Below are 24,106 nucleotides of genomic sequence, written 5' to 3'. Positions count from 1 at the left end.
AAAACATCGGGTTTGATTTTAACGTGGATTTTCTGACTGTTCAAAATTAATAAAATTGTATATTTTAAGTTTTTTGCTTTGGTTTCCTGAGTCTGCAGATTGCTCATAACGACCTGGATTTTCTACATCACTAGAAAACGACCTGTTGTGTTATTTGATAAAAAGTGTCGTTAAGAGATATACTGCTGTTCATGGCTTTCTCCACCAGATGGTGCACTTTACCTCGAGGTGAGAGAAAGAGCAACTCAACATGAGTCAATTCTTATTTTACTGATTTCACTTCTTCATAACAATCTGGTTGGAAAAGTATATATTATAAAAAGGAAGAGGAAATCTTTTCAAATTAAAACCCTCACCATGACAACATTTATTTCTTTAAGTTGATCAAACCCCACGAGGAGAAACTTCTCTGCACTCGTTTCTCTCAGTTTTAGATCAAACTGGTTCGAGCTTATTTTGATGTTTCTCCTTTTTGCTCATTTAGTTTGAACCCTGAATTTGCACGTTCACATATTTGGAAAGTGTTCTTTAACTTTAGGTTTAGACCTCAAGGTCATAACTTCTTTACTCCCTCACCGAGTCTGTGTCTTTTTAAAATTTAGGAGTTTGTGATTTGAAATTATCTTTAGTGTCAAAGTGCTGGATCTCATTTTCTTTGAGCTTTGACCTGCTTGTTTGATGGTGTTAAGAATTTGAATGCCATTTCCATTCTCATGTTTGTTCAGTGCAAACTCAAGTGATGACACAATATAGATTTGTGTTTACACAGTGGTTTGAATAGGTCGACGTGATTCTCTCCTGGACTCACACGAAGTGGCCTCGTTCTGAGAATAGACGCGACTGAACCTGTTCGCTGGGTTTTGAACAACAGAGGCAGCCACATGCGTCTATTTCTGGAAAGTCCGGAGTTTGTCTGACGCTACGTAAACGCAGAGGGATGTTTTTAATAATCAACACGTCAGGTGACGTCTGTGGAGAAGTGTAATTACACAGAGAAGCTGAGGGTGGAGGAACAGTGTGGAAACAGTTTACTGTCGTGACCCATTTCACCCCCAACCTTAGAAAAACAAGTGAATATTTCCAGGATAAAGTGGAAATATCGTTTGTATTTAAAGGGTGAGAGTTTATTTAATATTTTCTAAAAAATTCAGATTTTAATCTTGAAATATCAAGTTTATTCTGGAGGTTTAAAGCTTAATTTTAAATCTGCAAAACTGCAAAACATCTTCCATTTCTTCTCTTCAGCCAAAAAAACTGAGTTCTGCAATAAAGATATTTGAAAAACAATTGCAGCTTTATGTTGCGTCCTTCACCAACATTTCTCCTGATTATGCTTTACTCTATTTCGTTGGTTGACTCATTGGCAAAACAAACACAAAGGTTTGCAAAATAAAACACACAAAAGAGACACAGAACTTTCAAAAATAGACACAAAACATCACAAACCTTCCCAAGAAAAACAAAAGAGGAAAAATCACCTTAATCGTCAAAAGTCAAAGATCACACTTGTATCCCCTCTGTGTGTGTGTATCTACCCCCCCCCCCCCCCCTCTGCACACATCTCAACCTGAGCGCTCGTGCTCGCGTTTACTCGTGCCCGCGCATGCGCACGCCCCCGCACCCACGCTCCTCGCGTCGAGCAGAACAGACGCAGTTTGTTTCCAAGAAGAAAAAGAAGAAGAGTTTCAGAGGATTAATGAAGGAAAGAGTCTGAGGAGAGAAGGAGAGAAGAAGGAGACGAAGAGAAGGAGAGAAGGAGAGAAGAAGTAGAGAGAGAAGGGGAGAAGAAGGAGGGAGAGAAGGAGAGAAAGAAGGAGAGAGAGAGACCTCAGACAGGATGACGGAGGAAGAGGAGGGATAAAGACTTTATAAAAACCTGAGGTAAGATGATTCTTTATCTTCACATGACACGTTACGTTACTTTAAAACACGTTTTCACCTCCAGCTGACACAGTTCATCCCTTATTAAAAGTTTATTTATATTAATTAAGAAACTTTAATCAATTACTGATCCGAGCTCGATGAGGAAAAGTCTCAGGATCGTTTCCTTCGCTTCGGTCAAAGAAACGAGACGTGAGATTATTTCCTTTAAGAGTTTTACTCCTGAGTGAATGTTGTGGTTTTAAACTCATTTTTTATGAGCAGAGAATGACAAACAATTTAAAAAAATCTGTGGTAGATCAATGACGTGTTATACTAATGATTAAATAATTGCCATAATTATGAGGTTTCTATTTCCCAGGTCCGACTCCAATTATAACAAAGTGATTATTAGTGTTTGACAGCACCACAGATAAATCCAGATCTTAAAGATTACTCTGACAAAACATATTTTATAATTTACTTTACATAAATATAAACTTATAAAAAACTTGTAAAGTCTCGGATGAAGCTTTACACTAATTGTAAAAGTATAAATACCTCTATTAACCATTAAACTGGAGGAAGTCACGTGACAAATATGTTTATTATTCATCGATTAGCGAAGCCAATTAATCCATTGATCAGTCGTCGATTGATGATTTTCAAACTGTGAGTGAGATGATTTTACACTTATTTCTTTAAGTAGATTTAAACTCACTTCATTGGAAACTGTGCAAGCCCCCCCCCCCCAACTAGGCCCAAAAGCCCCTTAAAGCTAAAGTTCACCCCAAAGAGAAAGTCCCCTCGTCCTCCTGTCACCACGGCGATGGAGGCTGGAGTTTCAGGCGTAAACAGCAGAATCCAGTCCAGCTGAAGTCGCTGGTGACAGATTCTTCAGAATGTAACTTGCCTCCATTCTGCTCCTGTGATGTCATCAAAGTGTCCGGAAGCTCCGACCTTCAAATTCAACGGCGTCACTCACACACTGTTTTGAGCCTGAAGGTCCTGTTGCCCTCGGCCCGGAGCCATGGACTAAATATTAAAATACTAAAATACTAAAATACTGTATTATCTGTTCGAGTGTGACTTCAGGAGTTGATAGTGGAAACCCCCTGTTCCCAGACAGAGTCAGAACAGAGATGTGAAACCAGGGACACCAGTGCAGCCGCCATTCAAAGCCCGAACAATAACTGTTCTGTGGTTCAGACGCAGGGTCACACAGGTGGTTTTTATTTGATGTCAAAGGCCTCAGCGAGCCGGTCAAGGTGAAACATGAGCGGGATGAGTTACTGGTTTATTCCTTTCTCTCAGAATCACAACCTGCAGAAGAGGAGACGGATTCAAAACCGATATTTCAAACCCGAGTGGTCGTGACTCGTGATCACTCGAGGGTTAAAGTTCTGAGTTTAAGGCGGTGACAGAGAAAACATTTTTTAATGTTCACTGGGTGCGTCGCTCACTTGTTATTACAGCACACACCTGAAAAGTGTGTCGTGCATGAGTGTTGTGTATCTGTGCAGGAAGAGCTCGACCAACGAGTTCTTTTGCATAATGAGGAAGCGAAAGGATGCTTGTCATCAGAAAGGCTTTGACACCATGTGCAGGCTCCACTTCCTCTCTCACGCTCGGAGCCGGAGCAGCTTCTCGTCGGGTTTGTTCTCGTCCTCTTGTGTCTTCCTCTCAGGTGAATCTGTGTTGTTTCTTCAGCGACGCTCTCAGGATGGACCAGCGCCGGTCGGGGGGGGGGGGAACTCGCTGCAGTCTGACATGACTTCTGAAGCTGGAGCTTTGAAGGATCCATGTGACCTCCGAGAGAACGTGAGTCACCGCCTTCCCTTTTCTTGATTTCTTCTTCCCTGCAGGTCGAGTGGATATTGATTCTCACCGGACCCAGATTGTTTACAGTTGATTGAACTTGTTGTCACGAGGTCAAAGGTCGAACACGCTAACACTTCCCCCCGTTGTGTGTTTATCACGAAGCGGACGAGAGAACAAGCGAGACCACAAGTCCACAGACGCCGAGGATCCCTGGCGCTCACGCAGGTCACGATGCCAGACGAGCGGCCAGGCTTCCAGGACGGGGGGGGGCCCGAGGAGAAGGAGGCGCAGGCGTCTCCGGTGCCGGACGCCGTGGTCGTCTCCGGTGATGGCGACGGCCTGGAGCTCGAGGAATTCAGGAAAACAAGCGTCAAACAATCCAGAAACATTGACGTATCGAAAGGAAACGACCGGTCGGGACTGAGTGAATCCGAGGTGTCCGTCGAGGTGGGCGTGGCGAAAACGGCACAGACCCCCGGACCTCTCGCGGTCGCTATGGCGATGCAGCCGCCGGATCCCGATAGGCTGCAACCACACAACGCCGCCTCGTCGAAAACAAACGTCTGCAGCGACTCAGACTACAGCAGCGCAAAGTCCAGCCCTGGCTACACGTCCACGAGCTTCACCTCTGACCTCTGTGGCGATGAGTCGTCCGAGCTCGATGGCGACGGGTCCTCGATGGAGAAGACGAACGCCGTCTCCACGGACAGTTCGGACGACAGAGACAACCCTGACGGAAACACAAGTGACCTTAAACCAGTAGAAGGAACCTCGTTCTGCGACGCTTTCCACGACTTTTCACCCAAAGTCTCCCACCCGAGGGACAGCTTCGACGCCGGGTGCGACGAGGAGGACGCGGACGAGGACGGGCGGAGCGTCAGGTCCGGGCAGAGCGTGAAGGATGGCGTGTGCGGCTGCTACCAGGCGGTCCACCGGGCCTTCCTGCGCTGCGTGGAGGAGACCCCGGCCATGCTGTCCGGTCTGGTGCTGTCTCTGGCCTTCTGCGTGGCCATCATCGTCCTCATCCCGGCCACAAGGGGGGTGAGTGAGCGCTCGCCAAACACACGCCGGGTCGGATAATCAATCAACGCACATCGAGTAACGCAAAGATCAAAGGATCCTGTGGGTTCAGCTTCAAGAAGGAGGAGCTGCTTCTTCTGACCAGTTAACATCCAAGTTGGACATTAGCCTTGGTGGAGAGTTCAGCTTCTCAAACCAAGGATAATGTCCTTTATCGATATGTCAAAGATATGATTCCCATTGATTATCCAGACTGGGGCAGTTCGTCATATTCTAATTTGTAATCTCACAGTTTCATAAGGAACCAAAAACATGTATCTCACTTCTCAAAACCATATATGTTCAAGGTTTCATTTAGTTCTATTAAACCTCGGGGCCAGTTTACCAGTCGGCTGTTTCCCTCCACAGTTCTTACTGGTCACTCGTAACGAATCGAGATTATTCGTAAACGTTTGCTTCTTCACGCTCTCGTCAAACTAGATCTTTTGTTTTGTGGTTTTGTTTTGAGAAACCCCCCCTAGTGGCCGAAGTTACATATTGTACCATTAAAGGAGACGTATGCTGCTCATATCCTGGTTAGTTATTATGTATATTTATTGAAAATGTTCCCAGGCGCTAATGTTCCGATGTACGTGTTCTCTCGTTAGCTGGGTGTGTCGGGTATGTTGTCCAATCAGCAGTGACGTATATACATAAACACTTCCTTATTACAAAGGCAGTGCCAACACAAACGTTTACAGACTCATATTCAAATAAATCCAAATTAATTCAAATGATTTTGGAGCTTTGCGTTTGACCTGTATCTCGTCCCCCCCCCGTCCCCCCCCCAGGGACAGGAACTGAAGACCCACGTGGGCGCCCTGGCCGTGGTGTGCGTGGTTCTCTGTCTGAGCGCCGCCCTGCTGGTCTGTCTGCCCTGGCTGGCCACAGTGAGGCGCTGTGGGGGGGCCCTGGCCCTCTTTGTGTGGGGGACGCTGTACACCACGGCCATCGTCTTCATCTTCACCGGAGGACCTGTCACCACGTGGGAACAGGTGAGATGTGAAGGTGTCACATTCCTGGACGTTAGGATTTTCTTCCTGACTCGTCGTTGACTTTCTTCCTCCGACCTCCGACCTCCTCAGGTGGCGTTCTTCCTCTTCCTGTCGCTGAGTGTCTACACGGTGCTGCCGCTCTCTCTGGCCTGGGCGCTCATGGTCGGGATCGGCACCAGCGTCTCGCACATCATCATCATCAGCGTCTACGTCCCCGTCACCAGCCCCGAGACGCCCGACCTGGCTGTGCAGGTGAAACCTTTCACACTGATTCATCTGTCGAGTTCAGCCAGTTTCATCTCAACAAATAGTTTATTGTGCGTTTTATCACATTTTTTACCAAAAAATTATGTTTGAAATGTGACAAAATACTTCACAATGACAAAACAAGCTTGTTTTTCATGTTGTTAGTTAAAGTATCTGCCCTGTTAGTGAGATAACAGTTATCTCTAGTAGTGTCGAGCTAGTTATTGATGCTAAACACACGGTAAAGCTGCAAATGTAAATATAGGAAAAAAAATAGCAAATGGAACGACAGCATTCAAATTTGTGCTTGTGTCTCGCGAATACAAAATTTGCCTCTTTATTTGAATATTGTGCGAGCGGCAGCAGCGTTAACGGTTCCTCTGGAAACAACGTCCGCGGTACCACATGTGTTCTGATGCTTCTCCTCGGACTTCCTCCTCAGCTGGTGGCGAACGCCGTCCTGTTCGTGTGCGTGAACTGCATCGGCTTCTTCCACCTGTGGACGACCGAGCACGACCTCCGGATATCCAATCAGAAGAGAGAGGAGTTCAGCGCCATACGCTGCCAGAAGGAGATCAGGAAATATCAGCAGGTGGAAACTCTTCTCCCTTCAGCTCCTTCTGCGATGTTTGAAATGTCCATATTTATGTTTTCATTCAGTCTACGAATCCCCTCACTTCAACAGGAGGTCATTATTTGTTTTAGTGTTTTTATTACAGGACTTTATTTGCATTGGTTTATTGCCGTTCGGGTGTCGTAGGAAAAACAGACGCACAGGTGATCAACCTCAGCTTTTACTGTTTCATTCAATTGAACATTTATGATAAGATTTTCATTAATTGATCTTTCATGCAAAGCCAAAAAGACATAATTAGATTAGATTAGATTAGATTCAACTTTATTGTCATTGCACAGTACAAGTACATATGCAACGAAATGCAGTTTAGCGTCTAACCAGAAGTGCAAAAAAAGGCAGTAAAGTGCAGAGTATTGTGCATATTAAAGTGAAAATGTAATAAATAGGATCTGTACAGTAGAAATATATATGGAATAAAACAGTATTAACAGGAATTAACAGGAATTGAAAGATATAAGGACGATGAATACACTATGAGCAGGCTAAAAATATAAATATATATAAATATGAATACACTATAGGCAGTATTAAAAAAAACAAAGTAATGACACGTAGCATTAGATTCGATGAGTTAAAACCTCAAGTGTTTTTTCTTTTAAATCATTCAATATAGCAATAATGTAAATAATAATATAGTATATATATTTTTACTCCATCAGTTAGTACAGCTACAGGTTCCTGCTGGAGCTGAACTGGCTTGAAAAGGGTTTAAAACAAATATTTTGAGAACAATATCCTTGATGAAATGATCAATACTGGGTCCACTTTAGAGATGATGTGCGGTCGATCTCATAAAAGAGCTCTTTACCTGGACAGCCGGGCTTTGTTTACCCAATGCTTCTCTGGCTATTAGGCCAATAGATTAATGATTCACTCGTCTGAAGCTCGGCGGAGGAGAGACCCGCGTGGTCGCTGCTTCACGGCGAGTGAACAAAGAGACGGAGACGTGAGTGAACTCAGCGTCGCTTCAAGAAAGACGGTTTCTTCTACAGCTGTTCTGAGCAGATCCACTGTCCCGTTCGTAAAAGGCCTCAAACCTCATAACCCCTCCCCCCTTTCCCTTCCCATCTCCATCCTGTTTGTCTCCTCGGCAACAGGAGCAGCTCCTCTTGTCGGTGTTGCCACGCTACATCGCCATGGAGCTGAAGACGGAGGTGATAAACCGACTGTCCAAGCCGAAGGGCGATAAGGGGAACGAGTCCAACTTCCACAACTTCCACAGCCTCTACATCCGGCAGCACAAGGACGTCAGGTGGTGACGCTGTGGAAAACTTCTCCGTCACCTCTCACAGACACTTTAACTTCACACTCTCATGTTATATATTTGGTTTATTCGTTTTTTAAGTATTAAAATTGTGTAATAACCACTTTCCAGTGTAGAAAATAAACTATTCAATACTCGCACACGCTTAAATATAATCAAATTTAACTGCACCGTTATTGTATTTCATCAACAACTGTATTAAAAGTCTTTCATGATTCTCAATATAACTGCGTGTTTGTCTCCGTGCAGCATCCTGTATGCGGACATCGTCGGCTTCACCAAGCTGGCGAGCAGCTGCACCCCCGAGGAGCTGGTGGCTGTGCTCAACAAGCTCTTCGGCCGATTCGACGACATCGCCAAGGTGAAGATAATCTCACGTCTCTCTGCGCTGAAACGTTTCCTCACAGACGAGAGTTTTGAACCCGTCCTTCCCTCTCTCGTTTCTTCTCCGTCTGTAGAAGAACGGATGCCTTCGCATTAAGATCCTGGGCGACTGCTACTACTGTGTGTCCGGCCTCCCCGACCCGATCCCCACCCACGCCAGGAACTGTGTTCAGATGGGCCTGGACATGTGCACGGCCATCAGGTCAGTTCGCCTCACGCTGCTTTCACTCAGATCCTTGCGCTTGCATTCAACGAGCTCCCGCTTGAGCTCGGTGCGCTCGCACTCAGATTTCCTCGACTCCAGTTGGTTTGTGTCTCTGCAGTAAGCTGCGCGAGGCGACGGGCGTGGAGATCAGCATGCGTGTGGGCGTGCACACCGGCTACGTGCTCTGTGGCGTGATCGGCCTGCAGAAGTGGCAGTACGACGTGTGGTCACATGACGTCACGCTGGCCAACCACATGGAGTCTGGAGGTCTGCCGGGGTGGGTCTCCAAATCGGCAATTAAAAAAACAATAAAGTTAGATTAACATGATGGTTTCCTCTCTTTACTTAATATAATTATTGTAATTATTATTAATAGACGAGTTCACATCACAGAGGAGACGCTGCAGCACTTGGGTGGGGCGTACCAAGTGCAGGTCGGGAACGGGGGGAGTCGAGATTCTCTTCTTGACGGAAGAAAGACCTTCCTGGTGATCGACCCTCGTAAACCGGACATCAGCTCCAGGAAGACAGAACCGGTAAGTGAACAAGTTTGTTAGAGTGTAAAGTCATTCTTATGTTTCTTATCTTTGTACATCTGAAAAAATACAAACTCCTGAAGGGCACTGTCTGGTAAGATGAGGTAAATAAGATATGGTTAGGCAAGATAAGGAGATAAGGTAAATACTAGGGACGGGAATCGGCAGGGAGCTCCCGATACGATACTATCACGATACTTAGGTGGAGATACGATATGTATTGCGATTCTGTAAGTATTGCGATTCGATATTACGATTTCCTGGGATTTCTTTTGGTTATTTTTTTTTTAAATACTGGACCATGGAAAAATGTTGAATCATACTTTCAAATACAACACAGTCAAATTCACTTAGAGCTTTACAAGTTTTATTTCAAATATTAACATTAACTTAATGACTGCCGGGCAGCCAATAGAGAAAATAAATAAAAATCTGCCCTATTATTGTATAGCCCCTGTCAACTGCACACAAACTGACAGATTAAGAAATGTAAGCCACTTAGGCTACTTTTAAACAATAAATAAAAGGTGAATTAAATAGTTTAATAATAATAATAGTTTACTTAAAATATAAACTTTGAAATAAACAAAAAGTAGGCTATTGTTGTTGTTTGCATGTAGGCGATGCAAATCTAGTGCTTGGGTGTGTTTAGATTCTTGTGCAAAAATAAGAGCTGGTCAACATGCTCTGGGGTGATGTTGCTCCCCCCACATATCCCCCCCCCCGGTATAAACCAATATACCGGTTTAAAATCGATTTGGGAGGCAGCATATCGATTTAAAATCGTCATTCACAAGAATCGCGATTTGTAACTGAATCGATTTTTTCCCCCATCCCTAGTAAATACACCAATAAGATATGGTTAGGCAAGATAAGGAGATAAGATAAGCGTAGGTTAAGGTAAATAAATAGATCTTACATTATTTGATATAATGCTGAGGTGCCGCTGAGCAAAGCCCTGACCTTTACCCTCCCGTGGTCTCAGGGGAACCGACAGGTGGAGCCGCGGCAGAGGGCCTCGGTGCGGATGTCCCAGTATCTCGAGTCGTGGAGGACGATTCACCCGTTCGCTGACCTCAGCAACCCGGAGGCCACGCCCTCCAAGAAGACCACCGCCCACGTGGTCACGAGCCAGCCACAGAACAGCCTGGTATGTATTTGTCGCCTGGCTCCTCCCACATTTTAAATTGTTTTGTTGTGTAACTCGTTTTTTTTCCAGCAGGAACAAATAATCTTTACAATGTTCCTTCAGTAAATATTAATATGTGTGTGTGTGTGTGTGTGTGTGTGTGTGTGTGTGTGTGTGTGTGTGTGTGTGTGTGTGTGTGTGTGTGTGTGTGTGTGTGTGTGTGTGTGTGTGTGTGTGTGTGTGTGTGTTGTGTGTGTGTGTGTGTGCTCTTCAGGAAAGACCTCCCTACCAGAGCAACCCCTCCAGGTACGTTCACACATTTCTAAATGCTCATTTAAATCAAAGACATTAGAATAGAAAATAATTATGAATTTAAAATATAAATGCAGCATCCAGCTCTGATCCTCCTCAGCGGTTGAAGCATGTGTGTAACAGTGTTGTTGTTGTTGTGTCTCAGTTTTGTCGTGGATCACGGAGTCAAAGGGTCACTGGACACACTGGACACTGCAGGGTACGTTTTCTCATAAACTCCGCTGTTGATTCTAAATTCTTTATCATTTGTTCACGTATGTTTAGCCAACTTGATAAAAGAAGAATGATGACGTGATTGATCTTGAGTTTTTCTTTCCTTCAGGCGCAGAGCGAAGAAGCTGAACTGTTTGACTCTGCTGTTCAACGACTGCAGCCTGGAGAAACAGGTGGATTCCTCCTCTGGAGCCCGGTTCCACAATATGTGTGTTTGACCAAATTAGAAAATCAATGGTGTAAAACTTGTTCCGTGTTTGTTCCAGTTCCGAGTGTCGGAGGTGACGGGCCTGCATCACTCCATCGGCTGCGTGGCTCTGATCTTCGTCACGCTCTTCATCGTCCAGATGCTCGTCTCCGACAGGTGAGTCGCTCTTTGTTTATGATATTTCAGTTTCACACTCAAACGTAGACTCTTTAAAACGATGGCGAAAGCCCCAAAATGGCGGCTCCCACATCCAGGATATTTTGGCTTTGATAAGTCTTTGATAAACTCTCCCTCCTCCCAGGAACTTTGAGATGGCGGTGTCGTACGGCGTCACCTTCCCCGTGATCGTGCTGCTCCTGTCCATCGCTTTCACCGGATACTTGGAGGTGAACAAGCACCTGTGCAGTTATTGTTTTATTAATAGAACAATATGCACGGTTCAGTGAGGAGACAAAAGTTATTTTCCTGTTCTCAGAAGTGGCGCTCCAAGATGCCCGTGGGGATCCAGTGGATATCGGGACTGTCGCGTGGCGTCTCCACCAGGGCGGCGCTGCGGCTGTTCGTGGTCATTCTGTGCGTGCTCATCACCCTGCTCATGGCGATCCTCAACTCCGTGCGTTCCCTTATCATCTGTCAGATCTTTATTTGATCTCTTCTTCTGTATTTCTCTTTAACCACGTCTTGCTTTCCATTTCAGTTCTTCTTCCCACGATACAAAAACTGCACGACCATCACCAACAGGACGGAGCTGGAGGGTCTCAACCTCTACACCACGCCCGTGAGTTCAGACCCTGAAGAAAGATGTTTTTTTTTTTTTTTTAACTTATTTTTTATTTGGTTTTCAACAAAACAATATGCATGTCCAGACAGTTACTTTCTTTGTCCATTTTTCAATTGTATACAATATTGTTATACATGGCATTCAAGTATAGTGTGCAATGCATAGAAGAAACAACAAACATCAAACAGTGCTCACTCCAAGAGAAAAAGAGGGGGGATAAAAATAAGAATAGATGATTGATTGCATACATAATATATTCAATTAAACGAGGAAAGAAAAAAGCAAAACAAGTAAATGAAAACAAAACCAGGGATAAAGAAATAGTTATTGTCCACTCCAGAATGTAGTTTCATAGGTGCTATATATGCTTTTCCGAGAGAAGAAAGATGTTTTAAATCCTTCTTTAACTTTGGCCGAGCTTGGACACCTAACATGTGTTCTTCCCCCCCCCTCACATTCCAGTACTACCTGTACTGCTGCCTGCTGGCCATGCTGGGAGTGATCGTGTTCGTGAGGACGTGTCTGTCGGTGAAGGCGCTGCTGCTCACGCTGGCCGTGGTCGTGTATCTCGCCGTCTTCCTCCACGTGTTCGAGCCGAGGTCCAGCTGCCTCGTCAGCCTGCTCTACAACAACACAACGTGAGTGACGTGCGCACAACAGGGGGCAGCAACACATATCTGATGTTGCTGCTTTTGATTTTCTTTCTGTCTAATTTCACTAATTGTTCTATTTATTTGCTTCGTAATAGTTTAATTATCATTTCTACCTTTGTGTCTTTGTCCTTGTTTTCACACGTCATTGATTATTGATTATTTATGTGTTTCTAATTTTTTTTTTGCCTTTAACCATTAACACATTGTCAGAAAGACAGAATAGTCACATAATTGAGAGCAACAGAAAATATACAATTAAAGTTAAACTTCAGGTTGTGTTGGGAGAAAGTGTCTGTGACCACCTGACGCAAAATGGTGCAGTGTGCGTTTCCTTCCTTGTGTGTTGAATTGTGTGAATAAACAAATCGAGTGTGCAGACAAACGTGTGTTAAACACCAGTTCTCTGTCCACTCAGACTCTCAGTCCTCCCACTGAAGTTCCCTTTAGGTGTCGTGTTTCCTGCCTTCTCACTTCCTGCGAGCCGACGGTACAGATTGTGAATCTAGAGTTTCAGATCCTCGTCATTTATTCAGGAGCTGTCTATAGATGGAGGCCTCCCCCGGGGGGGCAGGGGGGGGGGGCGGCCCCTTCCCTGTGAGACACGAGACACTCTGAGGGATTATGTTACGGAAAGAAGAAGAGGAAGAAGTTGTTTGGTTTTCCATATTATATGCGAGTTGGGATCTAATTATGTGAAGTTGTGTGTTTTTCCAGCCGGCCCGGAGTGCTGAAGGACCCTCAGATCATGTCGGGGGTGTGGTTGGTCATCTTCTACATCGTAGGCCTCATCCTGGCCAGACAGGTGTGTTCACAAACGTTCACCCGTCTTTTTTTATTATGTAAAGAAGGTGTTTGTCTTCGTCTTGACCTTTATTCCTCTTTCTGAGACTAATTAACTCCCTTTGCTCTCACTCTCTCTCTCTCTCTCGCTCGCCCGCTCAGGACGAGCTCAGCTGCCGTGTGGACTTCCTGTTGGAGCGGTGCTTCCAAACGGAGAGGGAGGAGATGGAGACCATGGAGAACGTCAACAAGCTTCTCCTGCAGAACGTGCTGCCGTACCACGTCACCTCCTTCTTCATGGGCAAAACCGTGAGGAACCAGGTAAACAACAAAGAGAACTAGAGCAAGGAAGTGCTGTGGATATTATATATATATATTATATATAGTTTCTTTTGACCCGGGAGTGCATGAAGATCGTCTCCAGATAGATAGATAGATAGATAGATAGATAGATAGATAGATAGATAGATAGATAGATAGATAGATAGATAGATAGATAGATAGATAGATAGATAGATAGATAGATAGATAGATAGATAGATAGATAGATAGATAGATAGATAGATAGATAGATAGATAGATAGATAGATAGATAGATAGATAGATAGATAGATAGATAGATGGCAAGATGATGGTAATAGTACTGATGATATGATGGTAATGTTATTGTTAGACAGTATATAAGAATAGTACAGTATATATAGTATATAATATAACATAATATATATTTATATATGATAGTAATTATACCAATATAAAAGTAGTATATGGTAATAATGGCAGCAACAGTATATATAATAATAATAGTAATGGTGGTATAATAATAGTAATTATAACATGTACACATAAATAAATATGTGTATATAGACTTATGTAAACAAGAATATACAGAGAGTATGATATGATATATAGTAGAAGTATGAATATGAATATAAGTATTTGACTATACAATAGGTAATATAATATACTAAGAGTCTAAGAATATGTATACAGAGTGTGCAAAAGACAATATTATTGTATAAAATGATATATAATATCAATATGGTTTATATGAACACATATCACATATCACATTCCCACTTCAGACAAAAGCCAGATGTGACAAACATGCTTTGGAGAAACTTTAGGGCCGATCGTTGGTATTAAAGTGATGGTTCCACGTCAGTAGAACCTCAAAGTGGCTGAGCTGGTTTCCCTCGTGTTCATTCGTGGCGACAGAAATCACATGACCAGCGTTATCTCTGGGAACTGACTCCTGAAACCCTCTCCTCTCAGGACCTGTACAGCCAGTCGTACGACTGCGTGTGTGTGATGTTCGCCTCGGTGCCGGAGTTCAAAGAGTTCTACAGCGAGAGCAGCGCCAACAGCGACGGGCTGGAGTGTCTGCGCTTCCTCAACGAGATCATCTCCGACTTCGATGAGGTACGAGGAGGAAAAGGAGGCGGTTTGATAATGTCTCTGTCTGGGTTCTGTGTCCGTCTCACTGTCCTCGTGTCTCCCGTCACGCAGCTGCTCTCCAAACCCAAGTTCTCGTCGGTGGAGAAGATTAAAACGATCGGCAGCACGTACATGGCGGCTGCGGGTCTGACGCCTCCGGGCGATGAACGGAAGGTGAGCAACGCTTCTGAAAACCCATCAATAAACAAACTCCTGCAGCGTTTTCCTCTGTTGACGTGTAAACACAGGATGTGGACATTCAAACGTGTATGTTCATCTAAAAAGCCGCCTCCCAGATATGAAAGATTTGTACATTTAAAGTAATCATGAGACGTATCCAAAGGAAACAGATTCTCCTGTATTACCCTGCTCTGCCCCGATGTTGTGAATGAACAACGTGATCTCTGGCGCCCCCTGCAGAAATACGAGATGTCCTACACGCATGTGCGAGCCATGGTGGAGTTTGCGTTCTCTCTGATGGCCAAACTGGAGCTCATCAACACACACTCCTTCAACAGCTTCAAACTCCGGATCGGTGAGTGTGTAGAAGCTGATCAGATTTTAAACCGAAGGACTCGACCTTTACAAACAGCCTCAAATGTCATTTTACAACATTTCACAAACTGGATAGAAACCCAGGAATGTTCTGTATGAGCCTGTGTGTCTGTCATCGTGTGTGTAAGTATGGAGCTTCAAGACATACATATATATATATATTTATATTTATACATCCATGAGGGGTGTTGTGAAGTGTGAATGTACAAAGAGCTGTTTTTTTTAATTTAATTTAGTATATAAACTAATAAAAAATATATCACTTATGGATTTTCTTGTTTTTTTCGCCCTACTTCTTCCTCTTCCACTGATTTTTATGAATCTGTGTCATTTTATAATAGTTATAAATGTATTCATGTAGCACAGAAACGTGTATTCGGAGTAACATGAACTCTTATGTACTCACAGTAACGTGTACTCACAGTAATGTGTACTCTTAAGTACTCAGAGTAACGTGTACTCAGAGTAACTTGTACTGGAGTTTCAAGGTGAGGTTCTTTTCATTGTCCTCCGATTTATCAACGTTTCATCGTTCACTTGCAGGAATAAACCACGGGCCGGTGATCGCTGGAGTTATTGGAGCTCATAAACCTCAGTACGACATCTGGGGGAACTCTGTGAACGTGGCGAGCAGGATGGACAGCACGGGAGTGTTGGACAAGATACAGGTCAGAGACAAAGAGACGGAACTAGTGAAAGACAAATGTCCCGTTTCAATAAGACAAGAAGAGAAACATCGAATGAAGAAACCGAGAGTCTCTCAAAATGTTTTGATTCTATCTCATGTTCATCTGATTCTTCTTCTTAACGCCTTGAGAGAATCCTTTTAAATTTGGATCTAACGTTCACTTAGACTCGTTAACTGATTCGGTTCGTGTGGTCAAAGGTCAAAGGTCACTGTGACCTCACAAAGAGTCGGCGCTGACTCTAGTTCTTGTAAAACTTGTTTTTAGTAGCTGTGGGGAGAAGTGGAAAAGATGGGTTATGAATGAAAACCCAGTCGGCTCTTTCATGGGTTCTGTCGTGGCAATTTCTACAATCCCACCTTAGCAACGAGGAAACGAGACACAATTCTCTTACAGTATTGTCACACTTTAATGCTCAGAGCAGGGTGCACAACACAAAGTTTAGTTTGTAATATGCACCCAGATAGAAAACAGTTCAGTTCTTTTATACATTCGGCTAACCCCTCCCACTCTGGAGGGGGTTTGTTAAACAGGAAAGGTTGAGATCCTTTGATCACATGAATACAACAATGCCTAGTCTAGAGCAATCAGGCCAATATGCATTCAGTAGTAAAGGGCTTTGTCTAGAGATTCCATCATGATCAACGAAAAAGGGGAAATAAACATGATTATTATGGTCAACTGTTATATTTCCCTTACAGTTCCTCTCTCTCTCTCTCGTCCTCTGCTCTCAGGTGACGGAGGAGACGGCCGAGGTGGTGCAGAGCATCGGCTACGGCGTCACCCTCCGAGGAGTCGTCAACGTGAAGGGCAAAGGGGAACTCACCACCTACTTCCTCAACACGGATCCGTCCTCTCCTCAGTTCTGAACATGACTTCAACTCATCACTAGACACTGGGTCCACACACCAGCTGCTGATGCTTCTCACCGGTTGTTTCCATGAGCTGGTGTTTGACCCTGACGTAGCAGACGGGGGGGGGGGCAGCTGACCTCCTGTTGACCTCTTGTCCTCCGAGTGGAACATGAACTGTAGCGACGACTTCTGTGAGTTCACCCACGTCCGTCGGACTTCGTCTTTCGGATGAGACGCTAAATAAAATCCAGTTCAGTGAAGAAACAGGACTTCAGGCTGGAAACTGACAGCAGAGGTCGTGTCAGTGTCTGGACTTTGTGATAAACCCACATCCTGAATGAGGCTCTTTTTGACCACATTTATCTTTGATGATTCAGAAGCATGGTCCACTGATAAACCCATGTTCGTGTGTATGGTTATTCTATAGGAAAGTAATGAGAAATACCAAAGATAACTGTTGTTTACACCCCACTTAAGCATTTTTCAACACATTCTGTTTCCACTAAGTTGCAAAAAGCGTTAAGGCCTTAGCTCAGATTTTATTCTGGATCTGAGGATGTTTTTACAAAATATTCTGTGTTTTTAAACGTAGGAAAACAGGTTTTGTCAACGCTGCAACTGTTAAGATTTAAAATTCTATTTCTTTATCCGCTACCGAACCTGACATGATGCTTCAACACGTTCACACACAGGCACAAGGATGCATCGAGCCACTAAACGTCATAATGCACATTTGAAACTGCACTTTTAAATTTGTTTTATGTATAAATGGGAATTCTGTATTGGAATAGTTGCAAACAGAATATTTCCCCTGTCTTTTTAAATACATATATATATATTTATACATCTACGAGGGGTGTTGTGAAGTGTGAATGTACAAAGAGCTGTTCAGCACATGGAAGTATTTTTTTATTTAATTTATATACTAATAAAACAATATATCACTTATGGATTTTCCTGTTTTTTTCGCCCTCCTTTTCCCTCCTCAACGGATATTTATGAATCTGGGTCATTTTATAATAGTTACAAATTTATTTATGTAGCACAGTAATGTGTACTCTTATGTACTCACAGTAATGTGTACTCTTATGTACTCACAGTAATGTGTACTTTTAAGTACTCACAGTAACGTGTACTCTTATGTACTCACAGTAACGTGTACTCTTAAGTATTCAGAGTAACATGTACTCTTAATAACTCAAAGTAAGGTGTACTCTTAAGTACTGACAGTTACATGTACTCTTAAGTACTCAAAGTAAGGTGTACTCTTAAGTACTGACAGTAACATGTACTCAGAGTAACGTGTACTCAAAGTAATGTGTACTCTTAAGTATTCAGAGTAACGTGTACTCTTAAGTACTCACAGTAACATGTACTCTTAAGTACTCAAAGCAAGGTGTACTCTTAAGTACTCACAGTAACATGTACTCTTAAGTACTCAAAGTAAGGTGTACTCTTAAGTACTCAGAGTAACGTGTACTCTTGTCTTCTTCCTACTTGTCAACTGTGGAATTTCCCCCTCTTCAAAAGAGCCCGCCCCTGAGCGCTGTGATTGGCCGAGGCCGCTGCCGGGGGAACTTCCCTGGCCTGTGATTGGCTGCTGCAGGTGTCGCTGTCTCCGCTTCCTGCTCTTGTTTGTTGTTAATGGAGGAGAAAGTGTAAAGGAGTCTCAGAGTTCTTCTTCTTCTTCTTCTCTCTCTCTTCTTCGTGTCCTGACCCGGGACACGTCGGGCACGTCACCTGCGTGCGTGTGAACATGTAAGAGGAAAGTTTGGAGGCAGTTGCGTGACGTCACCTCCTCTGGCGGTGAACCGTCTTCTCTCTGGAACTCAACATCTTCTGCTTCTCAGGTAAAATGGCCGTTTAGTTCCCGGGCGAAGCGGCTTCACGTTTATTAAAAAACACTTTAAAGATGTCCGGCGCTCAGGAGCAGCTCCGGAGGCGGCGCCCCCCCAAGATGTTCGTGGTCTCGACCGACCTGAAGGTGCAGGACCACCTGGACGGAACCATTCGGCTGCAGCGGGGGTTCCTCTGCCAGGAGCAGGACGTGAGCAGGAACCGAGGGGAGTGGCAGTGGGTCAAGGTATTCACTCACTTCTACTTCACTCACTTCTACTTAACTCACTTCTACTCTCACTCACTTCTACTGTCTGCACTTCTACTTCACTCACTTCTACTTCACTCACTTCTTCTGTCACTCACTTCTACTTCACTCACCTCTACTTCACTCACTTCTACTTCACTCACTTCTACTTCACTCACTTCTTCTGTCACTCACTTCTACTTCACTCACCTCTACTTCACTCACTTCTACTTCACTCACTTCTACTTCACTCACTTCTTCTGTCACTCACTTCTACTGTCACTCACTTCTACTTCACTCACTTCTACTTAACTCACTTCTACTGTCACTCACTTCTACTTCACTCACTTCTACTTAACTCACTTCTACTTCACTCACTTCTACTTCACTCACTTCTACTTCACTCACTTCTACTGTCTCCACTTCTACTTCACTCACTTCTACTGTCACTCACTTCTTCTGTCTCCACTTCTATTTCACTCACTTCTACTTTCACTCACTTCTACTTCACTCACTTCTACTGTCTGCACTTCTACTTCACTCACTTCTACTGTCACTCACTTCTACTTCACTCACTTCTACTTCACTCACTTCTACTTCACTCACTTCTACTGTCTCCACTTCTACTTCACTCACTTCTACTTCACTCACTTCTACTTCACTCACTTCTACTGTCTGCACTTCTACTTCACTCACTTCTACTTTCACTCACTTCTACTTCACTCACTTCTACTTCACTCACTTCTACTTCACTCACTTCTACTTCACTCACTTCTATGTCACTCACTTTTACTTCACTCACTTCTACTTCGCTCACTTCTACTGTCTGCACTTCTACTTCACTCACTTCTACTTTCACTCACTTCTACTTCACTCACTTCTACTTCACTCACTTCTACTTCACTCACTTCTACTTCACTCACTTCTATGTCACTCACTTCTACTTTCACTCACTTCTACTTCACTCACTTCTACTTCACTCACTTCTACTTCACTCACTTCTACTTCACTCAATTCTACTGTCACTCACTTCTATGTCACTCACTTCTACTTCACTCACTTCTACTGTCTCCACTTCTACTTCACTCACATCTACTTCACTCACTTCTACATCACTCACTTCTACTTCACTCACTTCTTCTGTCACTCACTTCTACTTCACTCACCTCTACTTCACTCACTTCTACTTCACTCACTTCTACTTCACTCACTTCTTCTGTCACTCACTTCTACTTCACTCACCTCTACTTCACTCACTTCTACTTCACTCACTTCTACTTCACTCACTTCTTCTGTCACTCACTTCTACTGTCACTCACTTCTACTTCACTCACTTCTACTTAACTCACTTCTACTGTCACTCACTTCTACTTCACTCACTTCTACTTAACTCACTTCTACTTCACTCACTTCTACTTCACTCACTTCTACTTCACTCACTTCTACTGTCTCCACTTCTACTTCACTCACTTCTACTGTCACTCACTTCTTCTGTCTCCACTTCTATTTCACTCACTTCTACTTTCACTCACTTCTACTTCACTCACTTCTACTGTCTGCACTTCTACTTCACTCACTTCTACTGTCACTCACTTCTACTTCACTCACTTCTACTTCACTCACTTCTACTTCACTCACTTCTACTGTCTCCACTTCTACTTCACTCACTTCTACTTCACTCACTTCTACTTCACTCACTTCTACTGTCTGCACTTCTACTTCACTCACTTCTACTTTCACTCACTTCTACTTCACTCACTTCTACTTCACTCACTTCTACTTCACTCACTTCTACTTCACTCACTTCTATGTCACTCACTTTTACTTCACTCACTTCTACTTCGCTCACTTCTACTGTCTGCACTTCTACTTCACTCACTTCTACTTTCACTCACTTCTACTTTACTCACTTCTACTTCACTCACTTCTACTTCACTCACTTCTACTTCACTCACTTCTATGTCACTCACTTCTACTTTCACTCACTTCTACTTCACTCACTTCTACTTCACTCACTTCTACTTCACTCACTTCTACTTCACTCAATTCTACTGTCACTCACTTCTATGTCACTCACTTCTACTTCACTCACTTCTACTGTCTCCACTTCTACTTCACTCACATCTACTTCACTCACTTCTACATCACTCACTTCTACTTCACTCACTTCTATTTCACTCACTTCTACTGTCACTCACTTCTACTTCACTCACTTCTACTTCACTCACTTCTACTGTCACTCACTTCTACTTCACTCACTTCTTCTGTCACTCACTTCTACTGTCACTCACTTCTACTTCACTCACTTCTACTTCACTCACTTCTACTTCACTCACTTCTACTTAACTCACTTCTACTTAACTCACTTCTACTTCACTCACTTCTACTTCACTCACTTCTACTTCACTCACTTCTACTGTCTCCACTTCTACTTCACTCACTTCTACTGTCACTCACTTCTTCTGTCTCCACTTCTATTTCACTCACTTCTTCTGTCACTCACTTCTACTGTCACTCACTTCTACTTCACTCACTTCTACTTCACTCACTTCTACTTAACTCACTTCTACTGTCACTCACTTCTACTTCACTCACTTCTACTTCACTCACTTCTACTTAACTCACTTCTACTGTCACTCACTTCTACTTCACTCACTTCTACTTAACTCACTTCTACTTCACTCACTTCTACTTCACTCACTTCTACTTCACTCACTTCTACTTCACTCACTTCTACTGTCTCCACTTCTACTGTCTCCACTTCTACTGTCACTCACTTCTACTGTCTCCACTTCTACTGTCTCCACTTCTACTGTCTCCACTTCTACTTTCACTCACTTCTACTTCACTCACTTCTACTTTCACATGTTTCAATAAGTCAGCACGTGGCTTCATCTCATTCTGTCAATAAAGATGGACGAGCTCAGGTCAGCAGAGCTCTATTAATAAAAGTTAGAGGTCAGAAGGAGCACGTGTTTAACATAAAATATACATGAAGTAGAATAAGAACAATTAAAATAAGTTAGATAAAGATAGAAAAGCAAGACAAAAGGGTGGGAGAGGGTTAATGATATAAATATAATTGAAATAAAATCTGAAGTCTGAAGCAGCTATATTTATATAATCGTTAGTTAGTTAATTAGTTGAAGCAATAATCTATATTATAATACTAATATTAGCCATTTTTAATAGGTGGGCAGAGAATAATGATATCACAATCCAGGTAGTAATTATATTGTACAAATATTCTAACCATAATGTAATATTTGCTGTGTTTTATTCCAGACAGATGATATTTGCCAGAGTTCCGTGATGTCGAACTTTGATATTTTCCCTCAAACGTGTTTTCCTTTCTGCTGCTGCCCCCCCCCCCCCCCACAGGTGTTAGACAATGACTTTGTGGTAAAGTTAGACAGGAAGTTCCTGCTTCCGATCCCCAGTGACCTCATCGGCCTGTTGGAGCCGGTGTTCGATCCCGAGGCTCGTCTGAAGCTGCTGAGTAATGACACTCGTAGTTTCAGTGATGATTGTGTTTTATTTATTCTCTCCTCCGTTGTGTAAGGTTTTCATTTGTTCCCTTATCTTTATGATGAAGAGAACCCTGGGAAGCTGCAGGTTCTGGCCTCGCTGCCCGTGGACGCTCCGCTCTGGGTCCAGATGGGTCAGCAGGACGAGCTGGCCGAGGCCGACCTGAAGTTCATCGGGCCGCTCACCAGAGGGAGCAGCGCCGTGTACTTCGGCGTCCAGCTCAAGGTAAACCTGAGAGCATGTGCGTTTTTAAATTCACCAGATCCAGATCCATTATAGTCCAGGCAAAGTAACCCATTTTGGAGCCAAAAATAGAAGTAATTGTAAAAAAAACTTGTAATACAAAAAATGTTAAGTTTCATGGTCACTTTCATTGTGTAAAGTTTTATTTTGATTGGAGTAAAGGAAAAAAATAGTCTTTTTGGGGTGTATTGTTGCCTTATTGGCACATTGATGAGAATTAAACATATTTCCTCAACTAGGATTTCTTAGGACTTTTAGTATGTTGTTGTGGACACCTCATAGAAATGATCTATGCTGAAAAAAATTCTTTTACAATTAGTCGGTCGTAAAACGCTACTTTGCCTGGACTATTAATTATTCCCTGAGAAATCAACGAAAAAGTGAAAGAAAACAAACTCCTGGATCCGCCCCTGATCCAGATCTGCATCATTTATGCACAATTAACTTTGCGGAGGTAAAAAGGTGAAAACTAATTACCCAGAAGTCATGATAACATAACCAATATCTGCAGCATGATCAGATATTTACCAACAAAACCTGAGAGCATGTGCGTTTTTAAATTCACCAGATCCAGATCCATTATAGTCCAGGCAAAGTAACCCATTTTGGAGCCAAAAATAGAAGTAATTGTAAAAAAAACTTGTAATACAAAAAATGTTAAGTTTCATGGTCACTTTCATTGTGTAAAGTTTTATTTTGATTGGAGTAAAGGAAAAAAATAGTCTTTTTGGGGTGTATTGTTGCCTTATTGGCACATTGATGAGAATTAAACATATTTCCTCAACTAGGATTTCTTAGGACTTTTAGTATGTTGTTCTGGACACCTCATAGAAATAATCTATGCTGAAAAAAATTCTTTTACAATTAGTCGGTCGTAAAACGCTACTTTGCCTGGACTATTAATTATTCCCTGAGAAATCAACGAAAAAGTGAAAGAAAACAAACTCCTGGATCCGCCCCTGATCCAGATCTGCATCATTTATGCACAATTAACTTTGCGGAGGTAAAAAGGTGAAAACTAATTACCCAGAAGTCACGATAACATAACCAATATCTGCAGCCTGATCAGATATTTACCAACAAAGCTTCATTCATATTAATTTTGGCTCCAACACTTTAATGTTAATCCCTCGTTCACATTTCATTTCAATTTTTACTTCACTTTTTATATTTTTTATATATTTTTATATAGATATGTTTATGTCTAAATAAATGTTACTTTGTATAAATATTAGAAAAAATGAGTAAATGGTGAGTAAATATATATTGTTTTTTATTGTTTTTCTTATGTGTGTTGTATTTATTGTGTTTTTATGTTTCTATGTTCATTGTGTTCACTAATAACCAGAGCAGATTCCAGGCAGGTGTAAACCTACTTGGCAATAAATACCTTCTGATTCTGATTCTGAGTCTGATTCTGATTCTGATTTGGCGCTCCAGGGTTCGGCGGCGGGCAAAGGAGACGGCAACGGTTCCTTCGCCGGCCTGCGACACTTCACCTGCCCGGACGCCTGCGCCCTCTTCCTCCCGGCCAATGAGATCCGCCTCCGCCACTGGAATAACAGAAACGGCTCCGGCGCACCTGATCGAACCCGCGAGCGAGACCAGCACCGCAGCAGCAACCATCACCATAGCAA

At 43.0% G+C, this 24,106-nt stretch overlaps 2 protein-coding genes across 2 annotated transcripts in view; both read left to right on the top strand.

Annotated features, from left to right (window-relative positions):
- The first annotated feature begins 3,855 nt into the window (after positions 1–3,855).
- Positions 3,856–17,507, top strand: LOC132996042 (adenylate cyclase type 4-like). The gene is made up of 25 exons (XM_061066342.1): positions 3,856–4,722; positions 5,532–5,735; positions 5,826–5,987; positions 6,424–6,573; positions 7,716–7,870; positions 8,132–8,243; positions 8,341–8,468; positions 8,590–8,748; positions 8,848–9,007; positions 9,993–10,157; positions 10,411–10,442; positions 10,594–10,647; positions 10,771–10,834; positions 10,928–11,025; positions 11,171–11,255; positions 11,345–11,482; positions 11,567–11,647; positions 12,113–12,288; positions 13,018–13,105; positions 13,246–13,404; positions 14,359–14,505; positions 14,593–14,694; positions 14,941–15,055; positions 15,619–15,743; positions 16,496–17,507. The coding sequence occupies exons 1-25, from the start codon at positions 3,913–3,915 to the stop codon at positions 16,628–16,630; spliced, it is 3,804 nt and encodes a 1,267-aa protein (XP_060922325.1). The 5' UTR covers positions 3,856–3,912; the 3' UTR covers positions 16,631–17,507.
- Positions 17,508–18,237: 730 nt separating this feature from the next.
- The window catches only part of si:cabz01101003.1 (ubiquitin carboxyl-terminal hydrolase CYLD), a 16,142-nt gene continuing 10,273 nt past the window's right edge, over positions 18,238–24,106 (top strand). Inside the window, exons 1-5 of the mRNA XM_061066324.1 lie at positions 18,238–18,373; positions 18,466–18,698; positions 22,080–22,197; positions 22,294–22,451; positions 23,910–24,106. The exon at positions 23,910–24,106 is cut by the window's right edge and continues 304 nt beyond it. Coding sequence (XP_060922307.1) covers positions 18,528–18,698; positions 22,080–22,197; positions 22,294–22,451; positions 23,910–24,106 — 644 coding nt within the window. The 5' untranslated portion in view covers positions 18,238–18,373; positions 18,466–18,527. The remainder of the gene's footprint in view (positions 18,374–18,465; positions 18,699–22,079; positions 22,198–22,293; positions 22,452–23,909) is intronic.

Source organism: Limanda limanda, chromosome 22, assembly GCF_963576545.1.
Source record: "Limanda limanda chromosome 22, fLimLim1.1, whole genome shotgun sequence".
Classification (NCBI taxonomy): domain Eukaryota; kingdom Metazoa; phylum Chordata; class Actinopteri; order Pleuronectiformes; family Pleuronectidae; genus Limanda; species Limanda limanda.
This window is presented reverse-complemented; position numbering and strand designations above follow the sequence as displayed.

Coding starts and splice junctions, on each gene's coding strand:
- LOC132996042 (XM_061066342.1), top strand. CDS start 3,913: ATGCCAGACGAGCGGCCAGGCTTCCAGGACGGGGGGGGGCCCGAGGAG. Junction 4,723..5,531: donor TCATCCCGGCCACAAGGGGG/GTGAGTGAGCGC, acceptor TCCCCCCCCCAG/GGACAGGAACTGAAGACCCA. Junction 8,469..8,589: donor GACATGTGCACGGCCATCAG/GTCAGTTCGCCT, acceptor GTGTCTCTGCAG/TAAGCTGCGCGAGGCGACGG.